Below are 24,135 nucleotides of genomic sequence, written 5' to 3'. Positions count from 1 at the left end.
ACACTCTCCCTAAATGGAGCCTGGTGTTTTGATGAATTTTCAGATTAATTTATTAATGATATATAACGTTCAAGCCATATTCTACCTAAGAAAATAAATAGAAAGCCAGAAAAAACTCAATTTAGGGTGAACATTTTACTCTTATTTTTTCAATTAACAAGCAACAATAAATCCATGACTTTTATTTCACTTATTTGAGTCGAGCTTATGTGTTTACTTTTTTCATTGGATGCATTAACTTGAGGGTAATTTTTTCTTGGTAAGAAAACTGGATTATTTATTAGTTGCAAGGTTCAAAGTATCGATACGTATCGACCTGTATCAGCTGATACACCCCTATAGTGAGTGTATCAAGAGTCTGACCAGTTCAGGGGGTGGAGGAGCCCTAAACCGGCTTCAGAAAAAAAAAAAACAAAAAAAGTAAAAAAAAAAAACAATATCGATTTGAAACCCCTAAGGGAGATACATCCATGGATAAATCACCCATTAGAAAGTGCCACTTACTTTTTAAGTGACCAGTACAACCTCAAAAAAATACACAATTCTTTTTTTACAAAGATGATGATGATAGAAGGATTTGAAACTGCACCAGAAATAGTTCATCCAGCATACCAACTGGGCTACCACTCAGTTGGTATGTGAGAAAGTGATTGAGCCAAAGTTTTTGGATAGCTTTCTATGTCCTTTATTAAATTGCCAGTAGGATCACTTGAATTCAATTGGATGTTCTTACATAGTTAAATTTCTTTCAAGCAATCAGATTCCATTGAGGTGGCATTCGATTGCACTTTTCAAAGGTCTGAATCTGAAAATGTTGCTTTTCTGACCTCACCCCTTGTTTGGTTTTACCTCTTAAACATGGTCTGAATCTTATTTTCATATCTGAAAATAATAGACCTTAGGTCGGCTTTTAACATGCTCAGACGTGTTTTAGAGCCGATGCAAGGTCGAATCTACTCTTCTATTTTTTTTAGAAATTATGCGCTCTACCCTTCATTACCACAAAATCCAAAAAACCTAATCATTTCGCAGGGAGGAAGAATGCCTCTCTCGCTCTCGCCCTCGCTCTCTTACTCAAGGAGGAAGAACGCCTCTCTCTCTCCCTCCCTCCCACCACCGCTGCAACTTGCAACAGCGACTCTCACTCTCCCTTGTCTTCTCTCTCTCTCTCTCTCTCTCTCTCTCTCTCTCTCTCTCTCTCTCTCTCTCTCCCCTGTGTTCCCACTATCTCTACCTCCGTTGCAAGTTGTAGCGGCGACTCTCTCTCCCACTGTCTTCTCTCTCTCCTTCTCTCTCTCTCTCTCTCTCTCTCTCTCTCTCTCTCTCTCTCTCTCTCTCCCTCCCCCTATGTTCCCACCGCCGCTACAACATGCAGCAACGGTGGTTCGGTGAGTAAAAATATTTAATTATAAATTATTTTTATTAATTATTAATTATTTTAATATTTTTATTAAATTTACTTGTGTTATTTATTAATTATTAATTATTTTTATTAACTAGTAATTTTTAATTATTTCGTTAATTTTTAAAAATTATTTTAGTTTCTATTTATGTAAATTATTAATTATTTTAATATTTTTATAGTCATTAATTAATTTTTTTATTTTAATCATTTCATTTATTAATTAGTAATTATTAATTTATTAATTTTTATTTGTATTGTTTCGATATTATTTTGAGGTTGAAAATTATTTTAATGAGATAATGCAAATTGAACTCAACATTTACAAATAGTATGTTCTATGGGTAAAATAGTAAAATCAGTGAATTTTAGATGGTAAAGGGTTGTCCCAAAACAAACAAACTTATGGATTCAGACCCTTTGAAAAGTAGGGAAGCATTTATGCCTCTTTTCAAATTTCAGACACTTTTAATATCTTTTTAACTTTTCAAATCTGAATTTTCAGATTTATCAAACGCCACCTGAGACTTTGTTAAGGTTCAAACGAAAGCACTCCAAGCATCCTAATCGTATGGTCTAGCATTCAGTATCTGTAGCTGAAGTCGCAAAAATGCGATAGCCTACAAACTGGATTAGTTCTCCCAAATGATTATAGTCCTTGCGGATTATTCTAGCAATGGCTCCATTTTTTGTTATCTCATCAGAAGCTACATCCCAATTTAAAAGTAATTTACTTGTCTAAAAAAAGGGAAAATTTTACTTTAGTACCTTGAACTTTGGGGGTAGTGTCAAGTTAGTATTCGAACTTTTAAATGTGTTACTGCATTACTTAAACTTTCAAAAAGTGTTAAGTTGCCCTCTACCATTAACTGATCGTTATCTTTTGAAAATGTCAAAACTACCCTTCAAAAGAAGACATTGTTCATTGTCTTCTACCTTGAGATTAAACCAGTTGAGGTGTTTGAGATTCTAGACTAATGAAGTCATTATCTTCTACCTTTAGATCTGAAACACATTCTTCTCTAGTTATTTTTTTACTTTCAAATATTGTTTCCCTCTATCATATTTCATGTTTTTTCTCTATTTTTCTTTGAATATAACCGATTCAATCTCAAGGTAGAAGATAATAAACCGTCTTCTTTTAAAGAATAATTTTGATATTTTCAACAAATAACTGACGGTCGGGACCAACTTACCACTTTTCAAAAGTTTAAATATTACACTGACACGTTTGAAAATTCGAATATTAACTTACACTACCCCTAAAAGGTTAAAAGTATTTTCTTGTGGTTCTAGGTCCTTGTGTGCCGGGTCACGGATGGGTTATCTACATATCTTTACCTGATCCTCTTGACGCATGTGCTAGAAAACTGGGTTAGCACGTGACTCAACTCCATTCCTAATTCCTACTTCTCAGTTATCTTGGTTTTCTTCACGGTTGGAACAATGACAGCGAGGGTAGGCTTATGAATCCAACGCAGACATCTCTCTCTCTCTTGAATAAAGCTTTCATGAAACCGCTCTTCTGATTTCAATCAACTTGTTTATGTAGCAGCAATAATAATAATAATCATAATAATTAACTCTTCTTTATTTCTGTCTATCACACTTTCTTTATTCTTACTTTTTTCAAACAAATTAATCATCTCAGTCTTGTTTTTTCTATTCTTCCTCTTTCGCCGTTGAAATAAACCTTCTTCAAGATCTTCACCCCTCTCTCTCTCAGTAGAATTGTCAAAGATGTCGTACGCGTATCTCTTCAAATATATAGTCATCGGAGACACCGGTAATTTACTCTGATCACCATCCCGATATTTTTCTTATAAATTTATTTGAATCACGATCTCTAATCGTTTCATTTTCTGTATTGGTTGCTAGTCATGTATTAGATTTGGACATGGGACACTGTTTAGGAATATGGGCATTTTTTCTAAATGAAATTTTCAATGAGTTTCGTCGTCTCAAATTCTACCAACACTATATTCGTACTCTGTGCATGCTTATGTTCAATTTGGACATGGATCACATATTTATGAATTTGGGGTTTATCTGATTCAAAAGTTCCTGATAGGTTTAACTGTGTTTTAATTTATGATGGATGTCTGTGTAGTCAAATTAGGCTGTTTTAATCACGGAATGCATGTATGATTAATTCATGATTGAGGATCCATGTCCCAAATATAGAGATCTGCTGAGTTCAGTATTGCATGTAGACCTACCCATATCTACAATTGAACGTTTGAGCTCAGCGATAAAATCTTCCATGTTTTGTTCTCAATTTTCTATTCCACTGTTGAATAATCTTGGATCCTCCACCGGCAATCAGCGATCATATTGGTGTTTTTTGATTTATTCAAATTTGATTCCACAAAAACCCACTTTTATTTTTCTTGTTTAGTGGTAATACTTCACTGCCAGACCCACATATTGGAGATGTGAAAATGTAACAACAAATAAAAACATTTGGCTTCTCTGATAGTCTCAGAGTCCAGCACTTCTCAAAAAGCCTTTCAGTACCAGCATACCAGCAACTGAGGTCTAAAGAGAACATCAATCCAGAAATCTGAAGGTCATTATTTGCTGGAAAAATACTTAAATGACTTTATCTCATACTCTCCGAAGACTCCACCAACTTCATATCTTCAGGTTCCTATAAAAACACTCATCAAACTTCAGTTCAATAGCTCCTTGTGTCATAAGGGAGCACTCTTGCATGACAAGCTTTGTCCTCTAACCACTGATTTACTGAGTCCATCAAGATGCCTATGAACTTGTCACTTTTTAAGATCCAATTGGCTACTCTAGCCCTGACAATATTAACAGTAATATATGAAGGCTGGACCATATAAGAGAAAATTTGAACATCTATTCTCCCAAATTCTCCAAAGAATACTATCTCTGTTGCTTTGCACAATACATCCTCTCCTAGTGCAAGGTGATAGAAGAACATCTCCAAATAGGGTTGGGTTATTCATAGAGAGTTGTGCCACCATTAGCTAAAGAGAGGCGATTAACTGGCATAGTGGCATCACACTTTTCTTCCACAAGATGCAAATATGAAAACATGATTTTCAAGGTTTTCATCTATGCTGGAAAATCTCAGATGTTTAACCCTTCATATGCACTGCTACCCAACATATGGCTTTAATTTTGGATATATGGGGCTTGGCTAAATAGCTTCTACCAGAGACATGGAGGACTAAGAACACTACCATGGAGAACCTTAAAGAAAGAGGAGAGAGAACAAGCAGTTAGGACTAAGAGACCATCTTGGGTGTTAAGATCAACTGATTTTGAGAAGATCAATGAGGATAATTGCAACAAAGATATCTTGATTTGTACATACTGGAAGGGTTTTCCTTTTCTCTGAAACTTGCCTCATGCATAACAGGTGATGAGGAAAATGTGGGTCCTTTTTGGACCAATAATCATAGCACCATATTGAAGATTCTTAGTGGTTAAGACTTGTATAATGAAATTCAACTAGCAAACCTGTGTCCATATATGTGGAGAGATGCTATGGTTAATCCATATCCTCCACCAGAGGAGGACCCTTTTAACATGCGTTTTCCTGACTATCCCATGTCTACCCATGCCCAACTTTGTATAGGAGATTTCCAAGTGATTTTAACAATCTATGTTTTGGTTCTCTTATTTAGAAATACCAGCAAAAAGGATTGCAATTTTTAAACTTAAATCCAAAAACAGAAATGAGAGTGGTTTATCTTGGACATGTGGAATATTTTCAGGATGATCTAATGTTAAAATGTCAGAAAAAGGATGAGAAGTTTAGCCTGAAAGTCTTTGGTGCATACTGCATATCCAACATAAACCGCTCTTATTGTTGTTTCTGAATTAAAATTTTAAGAATCCAGCCCCCTTTTGCTGGTATTTTTAAATTAAAGCTCTTCTTCTTGTTGTTCTTCTTGTTCTTGGCAAAACTTCAAAACAAGGTTGGTTACACAGCTGATATGAACTGCTGAATTCCTAGGCCCGCACTTCGCCAATTTCAGTCATTCCCCTATCCGGTGGACAGTCTAGATTGGCCACAGCACCCTCCACATGTCAGAAATAGGTTGGGCTGTGTAGAGAAGCTCCCTACTTTACCTGTTTAGAAAACCTTTTTCCTTTTGACTTATGCATATCATCTTTGTTGTTTAAATTAATTTTAAAAATAGACAGTGGTCGTATCTGTTATTATCTATGTCATTTAGTTAATCTTTCAGGTCTTGCACTTACTTTTTATGCATGTGTTCTTGTACTATCTACCTGGGCGTTATCTTTTGCTGTCTTCTTTACATGTTAAATTAGATTTAAGAAGAAAGGGAAGAGTAATGCAATTTATATAGTTCTTTTTTTCTCTCAATTTTGTTTTACAGGAGTTGGGAAATCATGTCTTCTTCTACAGTTCACAGACAAGCGGTTCCAACCAGTGCATGACTTAACAATTGGCGTTGAATTCGGTGCCAGAATGATCACTATTGATAACAAGCCAATAAAGTTGCAAATATGGGACACGGTTTGTTTTATCTCCCTCTTTCTTGTGGTTCTTCATATCACAAAAGCTGGTTGCAAAATAAAATGTTGAGATCACTTTGTTTGTGATAGTTCAATGCTAATGACCTTAAACTTTTAAGAAAAACTATTGTTGGTTCTCTACAATTGGCTTTGAGTTTTGCCATTCTGATAGAAACTTTTCTTTCTGTAACTTTCATAATCTCTAGATATACTATATTCTAGCTATAGTTTATATTGTTGCATAATTGTCTATGATATCCCACCAAAGTGTATCAGCAGAATAAATCCTGTTTTCACAATTACATCAACTTGATCTCTGAACTAATAATCCATACTTAATTTGCTTGGATTCCCAATTACCCATGTTTATCATTTCGCTTGATGTGTAGAGGCTTCTATTTGTTATGGCATGGTCCCTGATCTGTTTTAATTGCTCATTCTTTGTTGGCAAAAGTGTGATCTGCATAAACTCTTATTATTTCCAATAAATTCGTGAAATACTTAGCAAGTTGACATGCAAAAGTTTGTCTTGCTTAACTAAAGGGCCATCATGATTTAATGAAGTTTGAAGCACTTATTGATGCCTTACTTTTGTCTATACATGTAACCTAATCTTATTCATCACCACTCTCAATTAAGTGCTGAGCCTTCTCCTAGTCTCCTATGTTAGACAGTGTATGCCCTTAGCTCCAATCAACATGATGTACATTATGACATTTATTGTAAATAAATAAAGTACATATTTGATTCATGTTATTATGGTGTGTTTCTGTGTAATACCCTTAAACTAGACACATATAAGACTCGTGTTAGTTTAGAATCTTTACAGTCGTTGGATAGATCTAGAGAGATTTATCCTGACAAGGCCGACACTGATGTACCACCAAGTTAGTTGGGGTGGCTTGTCTCAGCTGCCAGGGTGAGACCTGAGGTACATGTAATGTGGGTTTTCTTGAAACCCTGAACCGAACCAAAATTTCAGTATTGCCCTGGACCTTAGAGATAGATAGGCAAAACTGGAATGTTACACCTGACCCCTAGACTCGATTATGATACCGCACTAGGTGTCGGATTGGACTGTCTTTGATATACCAATTAGTGAGATCCTTAGAGGGGTCAAAACCTGGGTATGTTGGGACAATTCGAGAATTCATCTGAGTGGGTGATCTTAGTGACATGATCAACCCCTTTGTCGGACAAAGTGAATGATCAGGGATGCACTCTCTCTGATGGAAACCTAAACTACCAGCAATTGATTTCAACCGTTGAAATTTGTTTTTGCAAAATATATTTATATAGATATACATATATATATATATAGATATATATTATGGTTTCAAAATGTTTGCAAAAGGTTTTAATTTCCGGGATCCATGTGAGTAGAGAGTGTAGCACTGCACCTTGCAGCCGAGGGAGAGGTCATCTCTTGCTGGGCAATGTTTGATCATTATGGGTTGAGAGGTTAAGTGTAAGACCATTGAGGATTATACCTGATGGGCTAATCTAGCATCTGCTTGCAGTCATTGGGCCTTCATAAGATGGTTGGACCCAAGGACCGTTTAATGTAAATGTTGGGCCCATTAAGAGCCCATAGTGATGGACTCAGGGGTTCACTACATTTAGCAGTGAATTCGGTCAGGCTTTATAATAGAGGCTAAGCTGAACCCATGTGGCTGATGTGTAGATCAATGATAAGGTCCCACACCATACAAAGAGAGTCAAACTAGCCAGCATTAAATAGGATGTGATCCTAAAAGCTTAATGGGCCTAAAAGTTCATTTTGAACTGGGTTAATTAGATTAATTAAATAGGGGCGGATCTGGGATTTGGATCAGCAGATAAGATAAGGGATTATCCTTATCCACTTAAAGGGTCCAAATCCAAATAAAGATTTCAATCAAAGGAACTCCTAATTTGATTAGGAAGGTTGATCTTTATCTGCAGATAAGATAAGGGATTGTCCTTATCACTTAAAGAGTCCAGATCCAAATAAAAGATTTGGATCAGGAAACTCCTAATGAGATTAGGAAATTGTCTCTTTAAGGCTATAAATAAGAGAGTAAGGCGAACCTCCAAAGACACATTCGCTGAATACAAAGAGAAGACAACACAATTAGACTGCTCTTGCCTTCTGCTCTTGTTGCCCTACCCTTTTCGATCTCCAGTTCTTGGATTGGATCAAGATTTGATCTTGATATTGCTGAAGAATCACTAGTTCTTGGTGAAGAACTACCTGTTGATCCTACCTCATCTTAAGTTGTGTCATCTTCAGTGGAGAGAGGATTTGGTACACTCTTTGGGCGTAAACACCTACGTTGGGAGGAGCATTCTTGTGTGGATTATGTATCAGGTGTATCCTTCCCTTAATTTGGTTTCAGATTTGGTCCGGTTTGGTTACATGAACGAACCTTGAAAATGCAGTTTTCTAAACTGGGAATAGGATTCTCGAATGGGAGTAAAGAAATTTTTGAAATTTCGCCCCAACTTTCCTGCAAAGTTCAGCCATCCATATGATGGTTCTCCCATCCCTTCATCCTAGACATCTGCTGCTTCTACCATTGATATGTTTCCCCGATACTCTTACCATTAACTTAAAATTTTACAGACTTTCCTTTTCATTTTTTTCCTAGCCAATTATAAACCTCTATGAGGTAACTATCATTTAGCATGAGATTATTAGCATTGTGCTAGACCTTCTACTGGTATATTTGTTGCTTGGTAACATGGATGATTGATCTAATGAAGGGTACCTTTTTTTTTATCAGCCTAATGAAAGGTACTTCTGCATTTGAGCTTTTGATAAAAATGGAAAAAATTGTGTCAAAGTGATTCCTTGCACATCAACAAAGAAAAGAAACATCCATGAAAAGAATAGAAATTTAAAGTAGACGTATGTGAAATATAAATAAGTTCCGATGTGCATTGTTTCAATTCTATCTTTGTATTTTATTTTATTCATTGATTTCAGTTTCTTGTCTCAAGATACTGATTGGTTCTTTAGAGTGAAAGGAGACTCCCTTACAAGTGGATCTCTTACAAGGATGAGGATTATGTAAGGTACCTAATTGCTATATGTGGGGGGTAAATCTCAGTGGTATACTAATAATCTAATAAACATGATGCATGTGCAATGCTTGACAATCTGGTTTATCATCTCCTTCTCTGTCTTGTGTGACCAATCCATTCTGTATTTTCTTCAACCATCATCCATATAGCTCAACTTTGCCATATAAAATTCATCAAGTGGTGGTCCCAGCAGATATTTTAAGAGAAGACTCAACAAGCTAACTCTTGGGCTGTTTATTCCATTTGTTGATTTGAATCATGATCCTTGAAGGGTCAGTTGATTCATTGGTTCAGATTGGGACAATATGACAAGACAGTTGATGGAGGACCAGTTCAGTTCTAGTCCTTAGAGAATGTTGAATGGTCTTATTATCAGAGTTTTATGGCTGTCAATGGTTCTAATGGCTTCTTGAAGGAATAAGAAAAAGAAGAGAGAAAATACCTGGAATGACTCACAGGGTGCCTAATCACTCTAGGGCATGGGAGTCGCTCACCATAACTAGCATAAGCTGAAGAAAACTCAATATAATTCATTGCCTTTGTGTAAAACTCAATATAATTCATTTATAGACTCTAAACTTATAATAATCCTAGGAGTCAAACTGTTAGACTCGTTATAGTCTTAGGAGTCAAACTGTTAAACTCAATAATCTGAGTAGAACTCAAACTAATTTGTCATATTCTATTTCAATTCAAAGAAGACTCAATAACTCTAATCCTACTTATGCAATGACTCTGAAATTTTGAACATAACAAACTATAACTAGACATATTAAACCCTATATTGCAAAAGTGACAAAAATACCCCTATTGTCCAAAAATGCAGTACACAAAATATCATAAAATTCCAATTTTGACTCTTCAGCTCCTGCATCATTCTCCCCCGGTTCAAAAAAGCTTGTCCTCGAGTTTTGAAGAACTTGAGGATGAAAAGTTGATATGCCCCCCAATTACAAAAGGAGTAGGACTTTCCACAGCTACGTGCTTGGATTATAGAGTAGAGGCCACACACAGAACTAGAAAAGGATCTTGAAAGAAATGTATTTCTGAAACACTGCCCTCCATAACCATCTTTGTTAAATCATCAATAACATTAGTTTCTTGAATACTGAATTCATCAACCATCGATTGTGATGAATCTTCCCCTCACTTATAGAAACTCTCAACTGCAACATTTGGAACATTTCCTTCAACCTCTAGCTTAGAATCACCATCTCTATGTGTTCTGCTATCCTTGGTTCTTCAACAAACTCTAGGACTCCTTCCATTTTGATGTTGGTCGAACTTGTTCTATGTCAAGTTGTAATTCTTGAATTAGTTCTGGTTGAACTTGAAAGGTAAAGTCACTTCCTTATTAGGAAGTCACTTCCTTATTAGGATCTACTACAATCAGCACATTTGTATCTTGCACCCGAATCTCTTTAACATGTTTTTTTTAACAGCAAAAATACTTCTATTAATAACAGAGAAATATTGAAATACAATAATTATAGGTTACAGAATGAATTAACCCAATCTGCAAACACTACAAAACATTTACAGTTCTGCCCAGTACAAGGTAGATCTATTTGCCCCCTGTTTTGCTAGGGTGTCCGCCAACCCATTTGCAGTCCTTTTGACCCAACCAAACTGAGAGTTGAACCTCTTTGCAATTATGTCAATTTCTCTGTATATAAATTTGAGCTTCCAAGGTGCTGATGTGATGTTTTTAGCCCAAGAAATGACTAGCAGTGAGTCTCCTTCTATTTCTAAATCTGTTGTACCAATCTGCTCAGCCATCTTTAAACCTTGAAGTAGAGCCAAAGATTCAGCCTATATTGAGTCACCAATACCTATTGGTCCTGAGAAGAGTGCCACAACTTCACCTAGATGATTTCTAATCACACCCCCTATACTTGCCCTTCCCGGGTTACCAAAAGAACTCCCATAAAAGTTTTGTTTTAGTTTGTTCAGTGCAGGTGGCTTCCACTATGCTCTCACAACTTGTTTGGGTACATCTGTTTGTGCTACTTAAGTCTAGCTTCTTAGAATCTTATTCATGGAGAATTTTTTAAATAGTTCCATGGTCATCATCCAATGTGCAGTTCTGATTTTTGTGGTTTCAATGACTTCCTCCTCTGATTTACTTTTTTTCAGAGAAGAGTCTTTGGTTTCTTTCCTCCCATATAGTCCATACCACAGCAGCTCTTGCTGCCTTCCATAAGCACTTTCCTCTTTTCTTCTGTTGCCTCAAGAAGGATGGGCTGAATAGACTTACCACATCTTGTGGGGAAGCCCATCTGCATCTAAAGAGAGAACAAACAATCCTTACAATTCTTACAAAGGACTCACACATGAGGAGAGAGGCATTTGTTTGGCCTTCTTTTTTGTAGCACATCACAAGTGTTTACCTTCCCTAGAAACACTTCCCAACAAAAGGCTTGTACTTTATGAGGGATCGGTTTACACCAGATTTCTCTCACTGGAAAGTTCACCCCCAAAGGATCAGAATGAGTGAGCAAACCGAAGAAAGAGGAACAAGAAAATAAACCATCAGGAGTTGGGGGCCAGACTCTACTATCAACTGTAGTTTGATCTAAATAGACCTTCTCAAGGGTTGATAGCAAAAGCAATAGAGACTCACATTCATTTTCCCTTAGCCCCCTTCTAAAGCCAAAGTCCCAAGAGATACCCAAGTCTGAAAATATGCCAACCCTAGCAACAAGTTTGTTTTTAAGGTTTGATAAAGAGTAGTGGTTCGAAAATTTAACCTTAAAAGGCAAATCCCCAACCTAAAGGTCTTCCCAGAATAAAACTTTATTGCCACACCCAACATCGAAACGGATAAATTGAAGAAAGGTTGGTACCACCTCAAAGATTGCCTTCCAGGGGGAATTCAGAGCTGCATTGGAAGCTAGTTTTGCATCCCAGCCATTTTCTGCTTCACCATGAATGCTCTTAATGACCCTGTGCCACAACCGATCTTCACAAGGGAATCTCCACAGCCATTTACCTAGGAGGGCCTTATTTTTCTGTAAGATGTTCCCAATACCTAGGCCACCTTGCTCCTTAGGTTTACAGACTTGCTCCCACTTCACTAAATGATCCCTCTTTTGATCACCAAGTTCCTACAAAAAATCCCTCATTATCTTCTCCAACTTCCTTGCTATTTTCACTGGGATCTTAAAGGTGGAGAGGAAATAGGTGGGCAGGTTTGCTAGGGTGGATTTTATCAAGGTGATTCTTCCCCCGAAGGAAATATAATTTCTCTTCCACATTGCCAACTTCTTTGTGAATCTCTCTAAAATTAGCTTCCCAAAAGCTTTCAGTTTTCGGGTTTCCCCCAAGGGCATACCTACGTATTCTAAAGGCCAAATTTTCACTTCACAGCCTAGCAAATTTGCCATGGCTTGGATGTCCCCCTCCCTTATGTTTATTCCAGCTATACAACTTTTTCCCCAATTTACTTTTAGTTTGGAGACCTGTTGAACTTGTCCACCAAAATTTTCAGATTCTTCAAACTGGATTCATCACAACTCTCACAGAAAATGACTGTATCATCTGCAAATTGCAAGTGAGACACCATCACTTCTGAACTACCAATCCTCTAGCCTTTAAACTGATTTTCTTAGTCAGCCTTGATGATTTGTCTACTCAGAACCTCAACCACAAAAGTAAATAAAAATGGGGATAACAGATCACCCTTAGTCCTCTTTTAGTCGGGAAGAAGTCCTTTGCTACCCCATTTAAGAGGATAGAGAAGTGTGCCGAGCTAATACATTCTTTGATTCACAATCTCCATCTTTCACCTAAACCCATCTTTTCCATGAGATTCAACAAGAAGGACCAATCCACCATATCATAAGCTTTTTCTAAGTCCAATTTACAAATCGAACCTTTGCCACCTTGTTTTTTCTTAGCTGCCACACATTCATTTGCCACTAAGATTTGATCCACTATTTATCTCCCTTCTACAAAAGCTCCTTGGTTTTGAGAAATAACAAAGGGCAAGACTGTCTTCAACCAACCAGCCAGAACTTTAGCAATGATTTTGTACATGCTACCCACAAGACTTATCGGTCTGTAATCCTTAGGGGTTTTGGCATCTTTCTTTTTTGGCACTAGAGCAATAAAGGTTGCATTTTCTCCTAGAGAGAATTTCCCTTTCTGATACAACTCAACAAATACATCCATTAAATCATCTTTCAAGATTTCTCAACAACCTTAATAGAAAGCCATTGAAAAACCATCCTAAGCCAGAGCTTTAGATCTATCCATCGAGAAAATTGCTTCATGGACCTCCTTTACACTGAAGGCTCTTTCTAAGAGAAAAGCTTTGGTTTCTTGACCATCGACCTCAAGCTGATCATGAGTGTTGGAAACTCCAGCAATTTCTGTTTTTTCTTGGACTGCACCCTCTTGATTTTTAATATCTACAACTTCTTTAGCCGTAAATTCTTCTTTAGCTTCATCCTCAACTTCAGCTCTAGGATAGGCATCAGCATGCAAGGAATCATCTACTTTCTTTTCAACTTTGTACCTTATTCCCATTGACTTCAAGTTCTTTGTTGTAACGTGCTGCTGCTTCTCTTGCTTGAAATTAGTCAACTCCATATATAGATTATAATGGAAGTCCAATTGGGTGTATTTTTCTTGCAAACACCTCTTCATTTTTGTCCATGTACTAGTAGGATCATCACCTCTATTTTTTAGTCGTTGCTCAAGAGCTCTCCACCATACTTTAGTAGCATGACCCATCAATTTCATGCATTCAAATCTAATCCTTTGTTTGTCAAACATATCATGCCACTAAAAATATTCTTCTAATTCAGAAACCCAATCAAAGAATACTTGTAGATCATCATCTCCTTTGAAATCTGGTATTTCCCTTTCTCCTCTAACATGTTTGAAAACCTTACTCCCGTAGTTAACATTTTTAGATCTGTTTTCTTCCACCATCTTCTCAAATAAGTCAACCAAAGACCCTTCATATGGTTTAGAAACCCAATCATCATTGATTCTAGACCTGTAAGATTGTTTAGAAGATACCCTAGGCCTATAGAAACGATCACTTTGTGAGAACATAGTGAATGAACCATTAGTTCTGATACCAACTGATGTAGGACTAGTTCAGTTCTAGTCCTTAGAGAATGTTGAATGGTCTTCTTGATCAGAGTTTTATGGCTGTCAATGGCTGTAATGGCTTCTTGAAGGAATAAGAGAGAAAATAGGGAGAGAAAGAAGAGAGAAAATACCTGGAATCACTCACAGGGTGCCTAGAATCACTCACCATAGCTAGCATAAGCTGAAGAAAAGTCAATATAATTCATTGCCTTTGTGTAAAACGTCCATACATATTATAGACTCTAAACTTGTAATAATCCTAGGAATCAAACTGTTAGACTCATAATAGTCTTAGGAGTCAAACTGTTAGACTCAATAATCTGAGGACTCAAACTAAGTTGTCATATCCTATTTCAATTCAAAGAAGACTCAATAACTTTAATCCTACTTATGCAATGACTCTGAAATTTTAAACATAAAAAACTATAACTAGACAAATTAAACCCTATCAATGGACTCGACAGAAAATTGTACAAGTGACAAAAATACCCCTATTGTCCAAAAATACAGAAATACACAAAATATCATAAAATTCCAATTTTGACTCTTCAGCTCTTGCATCAGCAGTACTGTCTGTTAGTGTTTGGAGTTTATATTAACTGTTCAACCTGATGACTTCAAAAAGTGGAAAAATCTGAAACACATTTAATTCTGTGCAACTTGTTTAAAATTCTTCTGAAGAATCTAATTTCTGCATGTCTGCAATATAACTGGGTACATCAATTGGTTATTAAGGAAAATGATGATTATAATGTGTGATGCAAAAAGAAATTTACTCAGGAAAGCCCAATTGATGGAAAATAAATTAAATGTCAGATTTCTTTGAGAGAAATGAGCTGATTTTTTTAAAGAAAAATGAACTGTGTTTGAGAGGAACAAACTGCATTGATTTCCATCTCTTCCATCTTCATATTCTCTTGCACTTGTTGTAAACCAGTAGACTCCTAGTAATAGTGGCTAGGGGTGCTCAACCGAACCAGTTAACTGTCAGTTCGGTTCGTCGGTTTTTTCAGTTTTTTTATATTTATAGAATATATTATAAAAATATACAAATATATAATAAAAACTAGAAATATACAAAATATTATATCTTAAATAATAAATAATATATATTATATATTATAAATATGTATTTATATATATAATGCATATTTTGTTAATTTATAATATATAGAAAATATAATATATATATATATAAATATATATAATATACATATAATATATAGAAATATATGTATACCGATCGGTTCAGTTAATTTTCAGTTCAGTCTTGTCAGTTTGGTTTGGTTGTTCAGTTTTTCTTGCTCACCACTAAGTGGCCATACCATGGTTTTTCTCTTCCCTGCTTGGTTTAATGTTGTAATTTTGTACTTTCTTCAAATTAATAAAGTTTTCATATTGATCCTAAAAGAAATGCCAACTGTAGTTGTTTTTTTAATTCTGTTGTGCTTTTAAATAAAGAGATGTTTGAGAAATTTAGGCCCTCTTTGGTTCACAGGAATAGGGGTTTGGAATGGGAATCAGAATGGGCTATTCCGGTTCCAACTGTTTGGTTGGGTGGAATTGGAAAATAAAGTTTTCATATTGATCCTAAAAGAAATGCCAGCTGTAGTTGTTTGTTGTGCTTGTAAATAAAGAGATGTTTGAGAAATTTAGGCCCCGTTTTGTTCGCAGGAATAGGGGTCTGGAATCGGAATCAGAATGGGCTATTCCGATTCCTACTGTTTGGTTGGGCAGAATTGGAATCCCATTCCCATTCCTGCTGGAATGGCATTCCCCCATTTGAGGGAATGGCCATTCCCTGCCCCTCCCTTGGGAATGAAATCTCATTCCTGCTGATTCCAATTCCCATTCCCATCCTGTCTGAACCAAACAGACTATGGGAATAGATGCCATTCCGATTCCGATCCCGGCTGCGAACCAAACGGACCCTTAATTTTATTTTAATGGAAGGGTGCAAAGTGCATATGTTTCCAATGCACGAATAATGGCGAATTACAAAAAACAGATCGTCTTCACATAAACTAGGAATGTTGAGAAATAATAGACTTCAATGTAAGGATTTGGTCCTGAATGCACCAAAATCATGTGCAATGTGATAGAATTTCTTTCTATTTTTAGGGAAAATGGTATCAAAAAGGCCATTACCCAATGTTGGTCCAATCTATCTGGGGTCTGGGGAGGGAGATTGGATGTGGACCTAATATTTGCCTTTTTTTTCTTTTACTTTTTTTGTGTAAAGTGGCTGCTTTCAGATCCTAATCCATGTTCTAACACTAGTCAGCCCGAAATTTTACCAGTACACCGAGCAATGTCCCCTTAAGGACAAATGGAATTGCAGGTGTTTAAAGATGATGGATTTGTTGATTTTAACCACTATTTCCAGACTTTGAACAAATATGGCCTCTTCTTTTTAATTTTTATTTTCTCCTAGTTGATACTTTGGATTTTTTTTTCCGTTTCTTGTTTCCTTCTATTATTACCAATGCTCTGGAAACCAGAACAAGTCCGAAATCTGGTTTAATGGGAACAGTTCAGTTTTTGGCAGTTTTAAGGTTTAATTACTTGGTTAAACTGGGAAAAACTCTTACCAGGCCTTGTTTTTATTTTGGATAGTCACTGATACTAGGCCTCTTTCCTGTTCCATCGTCTAGTCTGGTTTTCAATTCTTTGTCTTCAGCTGATGCAACAGAGACCAGCTGATATTGACTAATCTCTGCGGTGATACACCCACAAGAAACATGGGTTATGCCCCTTATAATTGCTTGTCTCAACAGTGGTTCCTATACCAAGCCTTTTTCCTGTTCCATTGGCTGGTCTGGTTTTCACTACGTTGTTTATGACTTCAGCTGATGTAATGGAGTGATACAGGATCAACCCAATGGCCTGACCAGCTGATAATGATCAATCTCTTTGGTGAGTCACCCACAGGAAACATGGGTTCACATCCCTTGCAGTTTCTTATTTTGATAGTAATTTGTATACCAAGCCCAAGTTATATGGATGTACCTAGAAAATAGCAAGCTTTCTAATAATAATCAACTAATTGGCTGTGGTGCCAAAAGTTTTTATTCTAATTCTTTTTCCTCTTAGAAGAAAAAAAAAGGGTAGGTCATCTGTTTGGACTCAACAATAATGGGTGTTATTTTTTTATATGAAGCAGCTGAAGTGGAAGGGCCAGAGAAATTGACATTATGTGCTACTTCCACCCTTCACTTTCCTGGTTTCAGTCAGAGGGAGCCTCCTTTTATAGCACCTTTTATTTTTTTTGTTTTAAGGGAAGAAAGAATTGCTTCCATCCACATGGTTAAAGATCAATACATGGTTGGATATGTGGCTGAAATGAAAAATAGATATGATCACATGGTTAAAATAATGATTGTGTATCAGATGAACAGTTTGGATTGGAAATTTAAGGCTTTCAAGTGGAACAATAACTTTAAAGTAATTAGTCAAAGGCTGTTACATTTAAACAAAGGGCATTTTTTACTTAAATAACTCTCATAAACGATAGGCTAATTGCAATATTTGTAGCTTAAATACTTTATTTTGGTCTTAGAATTAGAATATCTCCAGGTTTATTTTGAATTTTGATTAGTGAAGGAAAGGAATTAGTGGCTTGGACGATTTCTGTAACAAGGAGGATCCTTAGTAATTAATTGACATTGACAAGTATAACTCTTTTTAAAACATTAATTTGTAAAGCTGGAACTTGGTCAAGTATCTATGCATAGAATGAACTCTAATAACTTGATTGTAAGTATTGCAACATTACTGCTTGATATATCATGGGAACCTGGCTGCAACTTACACTCTTGCAGAAGTTCTCCATTTTAATTTGGGAATTTGATGTGGTTAATAATTGCAGTATTCCATACTTGAGTATTCACCCTTTATTCATTTATTTTAATTACAAAATGCAATTGTATTTATTTGAATTGTATAAAACCCTGGTATAATAATTCTGAAGTTAAGTTAGTTATTGTCCACCAACGTTATAATTTTATAATGCTGAAGTTACCATGGAATATATCAGGCTGGTCAAGAATCATTCAGATCGATCACAAGGTCTTACTACAGGGGGGCTGCAGGTGCTCTGCTAGTCTATGATATCACCAGGTACTACTTTTTGAATTGTGAAACTATGTGACAAGGACATCCATGTTTGGAACAATATGTGACTTGAATGGAGACATAGAAGCAACAGATTGTATTATATTTATTTTATCAGCCAAACTTTTATTGATTAGTCCCCAATATTAAATTACAAATAGCAATCTGATTTTGCATCTACTGCAATCAATGTCACAGAACAAACTTGAGGCAACCCAATAATATTAGCACACATTAGCAAGCAACCTAAAGCAGTCTTTTGGTATTTTCAATTGAGAATAAAGGGGAGAGATTTGGGTTGCTAACTTCAGGCATTTTGTGCATGTCCTGTGACATTGGTTGCAGCATTTCGAAATCTATACTAAAAGGAGCCGGGGATACTTTTTAAGTTAAAAAATTGTTAGTTCCACAGGCTGCAGAGTTGTTTTATAAGTGGATTGTGATATGAATAAAAAGGTCTTTCTCTCTTTCTCTAACACACACATAGATAGGACTTTAGAAAAATCAAATAGGCAATATGTGGGTTTCTACGTAATCTTAGTATTAGTCCTTTAAAGGCTGTATGTTGTTGGTTATACCCTTGTATTTCATTTATTGTTTCCATTTTTTAGGAGAGAAACTTTTAATCATTTGGCTAGCTGGCTTGAAGATGCAAGACAGCATGCAAATGCAAACATGACAATTATGCTTATTGGCAACAAGTGTGATCTTGCTCACAGAAGGGCAGTGAGCACAGAAGAAGGCGAACAGTTTGCCAAGGAGAATGGGTTGATATTCATGGAGGCTTCTGCAAAAACTGCACAGAATGTTGAGGAGGTAATAAACCTTTCTACTTCTATGAGAGCTATTAGAAGCTTCTTTCTTTCAACAGTTACTGTATAAGCTTTGGTTACCAATATCTGTTTTCCTTTTTATATAAAGATGATTTGTAATTTTATGTAGGCATTCATAAGCACAGCTGCAACTATCTATAAGAAGATTCAGGAAGGGGTCTTTGATGTGTCCAATGAGGTTAACTTTCTTTTGCCCTTTGGAGTAACTTACGTGTTGTAGAAGATGTGATACTGGCTTTCCTTCGATGTATCAAATGACTTGTAATTATTCTTGCAATTTCTTGGAGGAGAATGAACCTTCTGATACTTGCTGTCCTTGTCTTTTTTTGCTGCAGTCATATGGAATAAAAGTCGGATATGGAGGAATACCAGGGCCATCAGGAGGCAGGGACGGGTCCGCTTCTCAAGCAGGGGGTTGTTGCAGTTAAAATTTGTGAACCCACTTATCAAGTCAAACCCCTTGTACTAGTTTTATAGTGACAGTATATCCTCTGGTTGCGTGGACTAGTTGTTCTACTATAGGGATCTAGGCATTGATTTCTGAAATATGGTTAACGTTAAATATCTGTACAATTCCCTTTGTATTTTTTTTCCTGTTGATTGATTACTTGATTGCTTGTAAATTTGAGTTTCATTCAGTCAAATTGTATCTACATGTCAAGGAAACTTACTTCACTGATCCACCCCCCCCCGCCCTCCAGTTCAATTTAACTAGAACTTTAATACACATTAATACTACATGCTCCTGTAGTATGCTGATAAGTAAGTTGGTTCCAGATTCTGACCTACCCTCAAACCTTGACCATGACCGATGGCTAGATGGAAGAAACATCCTTAGATATCGCAATATCGGCATTGATTGGTATGCTGCAACATGTATCATGGTATGCTCTGGATGCTTATGGATACTTTGTAAAGATCTGGTTACGTTTGGATGTTTTCACAAATCCCACAAATACAATATAGACTGAATCTAAGATTGAAATAATTGTCAATAAGGTATAAATTGCACAAGAAATACATGTTTTAATTTAATGGTTTATATGAAAGAATACATTGCAATCAAAACCACGAAAAGCCAAGGCATGAGCTGCCTCATTTCCGAAGCGACTAACAAAGTTCACAGACAGATCATTGTAATTAAAAAGATATCATTTATAATAAAAGAAAAGGAGTCCTTGGGCCAATCCTTCACATTTCCTAGTTGATAATTTCATCTCTAGATTTTTTCTTTTTCTTTTAATAATGCCATCGCCCGCAATGAGAACAGACCCCATACAAAAGGAATTGCCGAATTGGCAGTAGGATATTCCAGGCAATGCCATATTTTATTTCTGGGTGCAGTCAAATCAATATTAATGAGAACTCTGAAGTTTTAATTCCAAGGCAATGCCATATTTTGTTCTGCAGTGGAAATCAGAAATCTGTATTAGGCCTATTTATACTTCTCCCTATTTTATTTCTGGGTGCATCAAATCAATATTAATGCACAATTCATCAGAACTCCGAAGTTGCACCCCCAACTTTTAATCTCTATTCCCTACCAATAAAGAAAAAAGAATTGGCAGTAAGACATCATTTTGTGGTGTGGATTGTGGACAGAGAATCGACCCAATTCATCTTTTCATGCATTAAAAAGTGCTTAATTTGCTTTGACTATTTTCCAGAATATCTGGCCAGCGTTTGAAATAAGTCTTATGGTTTCTCTTCTCTTTTTCTTGAAACGCTTAGACTGCGTTTGGAAATGATGCAAATAAGTGTGAATGCAAATATACAAAATGTAAATCGATTCATATAAATTGCAAACTTGAGTTAGTTTTGCACCGACAAATTGCAAACTTGACTTTTAGCTGTAATGGATACTAACACGAATTTCAATAAAACATATGCTTTTTTTTATAAAAAAAACCAATGCAAAGTTACTTCTTTTGTATTGATATACATTTAGGAAAATGATAGTTTAACCGAGGGTCAAAATCTTTAGGCCTAAAGTACAGTTGGGGTGGGTGCCAGTTCGGAATTGATGCCAATTCACAGGCAGGAATTGGTGTATAGAGTGGGGGATTTTTGACCTTTTGAACATTTATAACTCTACAATGGAAATCAAAAATCTGCATTGGGTCTGTCTGTATTTCTCCATATATTTTTACATTTTATTATAAATGTAAATATGCATTTACCTGTCATTTGTCAATGTATAAATGTAATGTTGTCAAAAATTGAATCAGAGTACAAACACAGCGTTAAGGGAGTTGATAGCAATGATGGCAAATAGAAGATAGCAACGATGAATCAGTGAATGGCAAAAGTTCAGAGAAGTACCCGCACCGTAGCATTCCCTGACAAGGCCTTTTAGGTACTAATCCCGACTTCTGAGATACAACGGCGGAGCCCCTCATCCCAAGTACTCTTCGTCCATAGGTAAAATGTAGAGATAAGGCTGAATTGCTAGTGCAACATTCAAAGGGCAAAATAAATGCTCTCATAGTACTATTAGTACTAGATGTATGTATGTATGACCTATGAAAGTTGTGCATGCCAAATGAATGTCATTTTTTTTTGGCAGCAAATGAAAGATGGCATAGCGTGACTCATAGTAGCTCCAACCTCCATGCCTAGGATTCATTTCTGTGGATAATGAAGTATCAAGCATCATCCATGGTTGAGGTGATGGGGGACAAAAATACGGCTATTTTCTGCTCACTACACCAATAGAAACGCGCCTTGGTTTATCTACTTAAAAGCTTGGCACCTAAAATCTACATCAGTGACCCACATTGTCTTGGAAAGGAGCCTTCTTCCCCAGAGGCACTTTTGAATCACAATTAACGAAACTCCCTTTCCCAAATTCCCCATTCCCAAATGTAGAGAGACTTGTCAGAAGATTCCTGGGTTTAATCCCCTCTGGAAGTTTATAAATGAGCCGACTAGCGAGGAAAAAAAATCGTGATTGTAAACTGTAGGGTGTAGAGACGAGTGAGTGGAAGAAAGATTTTAGATTTCTTCTTCGACGGTTTTTTTTTTAATCGTTGGAAAGGTAAATTGTTTACTGCTTTCTTGGCTTCTGAGAAAGCTTAATTCCTTGTATTTTAACATGTTTCAGAATCCGGAATGGAAAATTAATAACCCTAGAAAATGGCAGGTCCATTCCACTACATATGATAAAATCAAGGGTATGCAGAAAATAACCCTAGAAATCTCATATTCTAATAACAAAAGCTAGCATGTCAAAGAAATTCCAACAGTCTTCACGCATTCTCAGAATACATCCAAATAGGGGAAAAAATCATGACGCTAATAAGAATAATAAGAAAAAGAAGACAAGGAGAAACCCTAGAGTGGCACGGGAGGGGCTCCATAGCCCAAGAATGGTCTTCCCGAGGGAGAGAGTACGGCGCCATTGGTCCTTCCAACTCCAACGCTTCCTGGATAAATGTAGTCATTGTGCAACGTATTCTTCAACTTCTGAAATCCATGCTTGAACACTCCAAACCCGAAGATCAGCCCGATCAATATCACCACCAAGATCAAACACGTACACAGTCTGCACATCTTACCCCCGCAACAACAACACATCTTTCTCCTTCTCTCTCTTCGGATCTCGATTCTCGGTGAATCAAAAAATGAAAACGAGTTCCCCTCCTGGGCAATGAATATGAATTATGAATGGGCTCTCGCCTTCAGAGGCTTCAGATTAGATATTTTATCATAGTAGGAGGAGGAGATGGGCAGATGTGAGAGATTCTTGGTGAGTTTGGTGGATTGGGTTGAAGTAGAACTGTACAAGTGTATAACCAACCGCTTGTCTTGGTTTTCAAATTTCAATCTATAGTCTCTAATCTTTTTTTCTGTAAACGACAAGCAAACTGTGACGTTTCATCACCTTTTCTGCTTATAAAAGGAAAGCCATTCCAACCTCCAGCTCTTTATTTTTATACGGAATCATCTTGACGACGTGGCAATCCAAACGATAGAATTATTCTGTTTAACTTTATTCGGAGAAATTACAACAGCCCTAAAAAAATTGACAGGAATGCTGAAAGCATGAGAGTTTTGATCTGGATTGAAACGTGTTTTATTGACAGGTGATCTGGATTGCGCTGGTGATATGGATGGATACATGTCTTGACCTTGGCTCCAACAGTGTGCCGAGTGGCATTGCAGTTGCACATTGGAAACATCTCCCTTGTCATTTTCATGGAAAGATGTTCCTGTGCAATGGTGATTTGGGAATTGTTGGGCGTATTTGATTGGCAGCAGATCTGAGTTCTTATCCAACTAGAGTCCGGATCTTCATCTACTTCTCACTTTGTGCGCCCCACACCGACCTCACAACATGTTCTGGCCATATATTGGGAATATCTCCCATCTTTGAATTTATTATTCATGGGGAGATGTTCCCAATACAAGGTGGGATGTTGTTGTGAGGTCAATGTGAGGCACGGTATGCGAGGAGCAAATCTCAATCCATCCAACATGTAACATCTACAATTGAAAATTCTTATGCGGTTGGAGTCTAAGAGCATCAACAAGCAAAAGAAACAAAACAACAAAACTAATTCATGGCATAACCAAGAAGTAGACACTCCAACAACATTAGCAAGCAAAAGCGGGAAAAAAAATGACAGGGAATATTTGAATGTGTTTTGAACTCCGATGAGGGACAATTTGGCCCATCAAATGATGTGATGACACATGGAGTGATGGAATGATGTGGTGACACCTCAGCCACCTCGGTGACTTCAATGATCCCAGTCACCTCATGCACCTCAGGTCACCCAGATAGACTGATGCTTGAGTAGCTCAACTATATACATCGATCTGCCGAGGTGCCGCGTAACCTTTATTTAGAAGCAAGACAACTGCCTCTGATATCTTCGAGATCATGGCACCATGTCAGCGGAGTTCATCTTCTCCCCGTCCAATTCGGACAGACCTGGATAAGCCTTATTAGCTTATGCGGAATCCATCTTCGGGTGTAAAACCAACTCCGGATTAGAAGGGCCAATGATCTTGGACACGCATCATGAAGCCTACGGCAACTCACCTATATAAAGGCCTTGATTCTAGTCTCACAAGGTACACGTGACTCAGCTCTAT

General features: G+C 36.8%; 2 protein-coding genes across 2 annotated transcripts; one reads left to right on the top strand and one right to left on the bottom strand.

Moving 5' to 3' along the window:
* The first annotated feature begins 2,704 nt into the window (after nucleotides 1-2,704).
* Nucleotides 2,705-19,701, top strand: LOC148874273 (ras-related protein RABB1c-like). The gene is made up of 6 exons (XM_088960836.1): nucleotides 2,705-3,188; nucleotides 5,782-5,921; nucleotides 18,126-18,208; nucleotides 18,814-19,018; nucleotides 19,145-19,213; nucleotides 19,371-19,701. Exons 1-6 carry the CDS (start codon nucleotides 3,143-3,145, stop codon nucleotides 19,461-19,463), a joined length of 636 nt encoding a protein of 211 aa, XP_088816962.1. The 5' UTR covers nucleotides 2,705-3,142; the 3' UTR covers nucleotides 19,464-19,701.
* Nucleotides 19,702-22,158: 2,457 nt separating this feature from the next.
* On the bottom strand, nucleotides 22,159-22,749 carry LOC148874272 (uncharacterized). Its single transcript, XM_088960837.1, has one exon. The coding sequence runs from the start codon at nucleotides 22,609-22,611 to the stop codon at nucleotides 22,369-22,371; it is 243 nt and encodes an 80-aa protein (XP_088816963.1). The 5' UTR covers nucleotides 22,612-22,749; the 3' UTR covers nucleotides 22,159-22,368.
* Nucleotides 22,750-24,135: the final 1,386 nt, after the last annotated feature.

This window comes from Nelumbo lutea, chromosome 1 (genome assembly GCF_056320005.1).
Source record: "Nelumbo lutea isolate HS-2025 chromosome 1, American lotus-T2T, whole genome shotgun sequence".
Lineage (NCBI taxonomy): Eukaryota > Viridiplantae > Streptophyta > Magnoliopsida > Proteales > Nelumbonaceae > Nelumbo > Nelumbo lutea.
The sequence above is the reverse complement of the archived record's forward strand: the minus strand, read 5'-3'. Positions and strand labels throughout refer to the sequence as shown.

What these genes read in the sequence shown, in the direction of transcription:
- LOC148874273 (XM_088960836.1), top strand. Translation starts at nt 3,143, where the DNA reads ATGTCGTACGCGTATCTCTTCAAATATATAGTCATCGGAGACACCG. An exon ending in TATAGTCATCGGAGACACCG is followed by an intron (nt 3,189 to 5,781) that starts GTAATTTACTCT and finishes TTTGTTTTACAG; the next exon opens with GAGTTGGGAAATCATGTCTT. An exon ending in CTGCACAGAATGTTGAGGAG is followed by an intron (nt 19,019 to 19,144) that starts GTAATAAACCTT and finishes AATTTTATGTAG; the next exon opens with GCATTCATAAGCACAGCTGC.
- LOC148874272 (XM_088960837.1), bottom strand. Translation starts at nt 22,611, where the DNA reads ATGTGTTGTTGTTGCGGGGGTAAGATGTGCAGACTGTGTACGTGTTTG.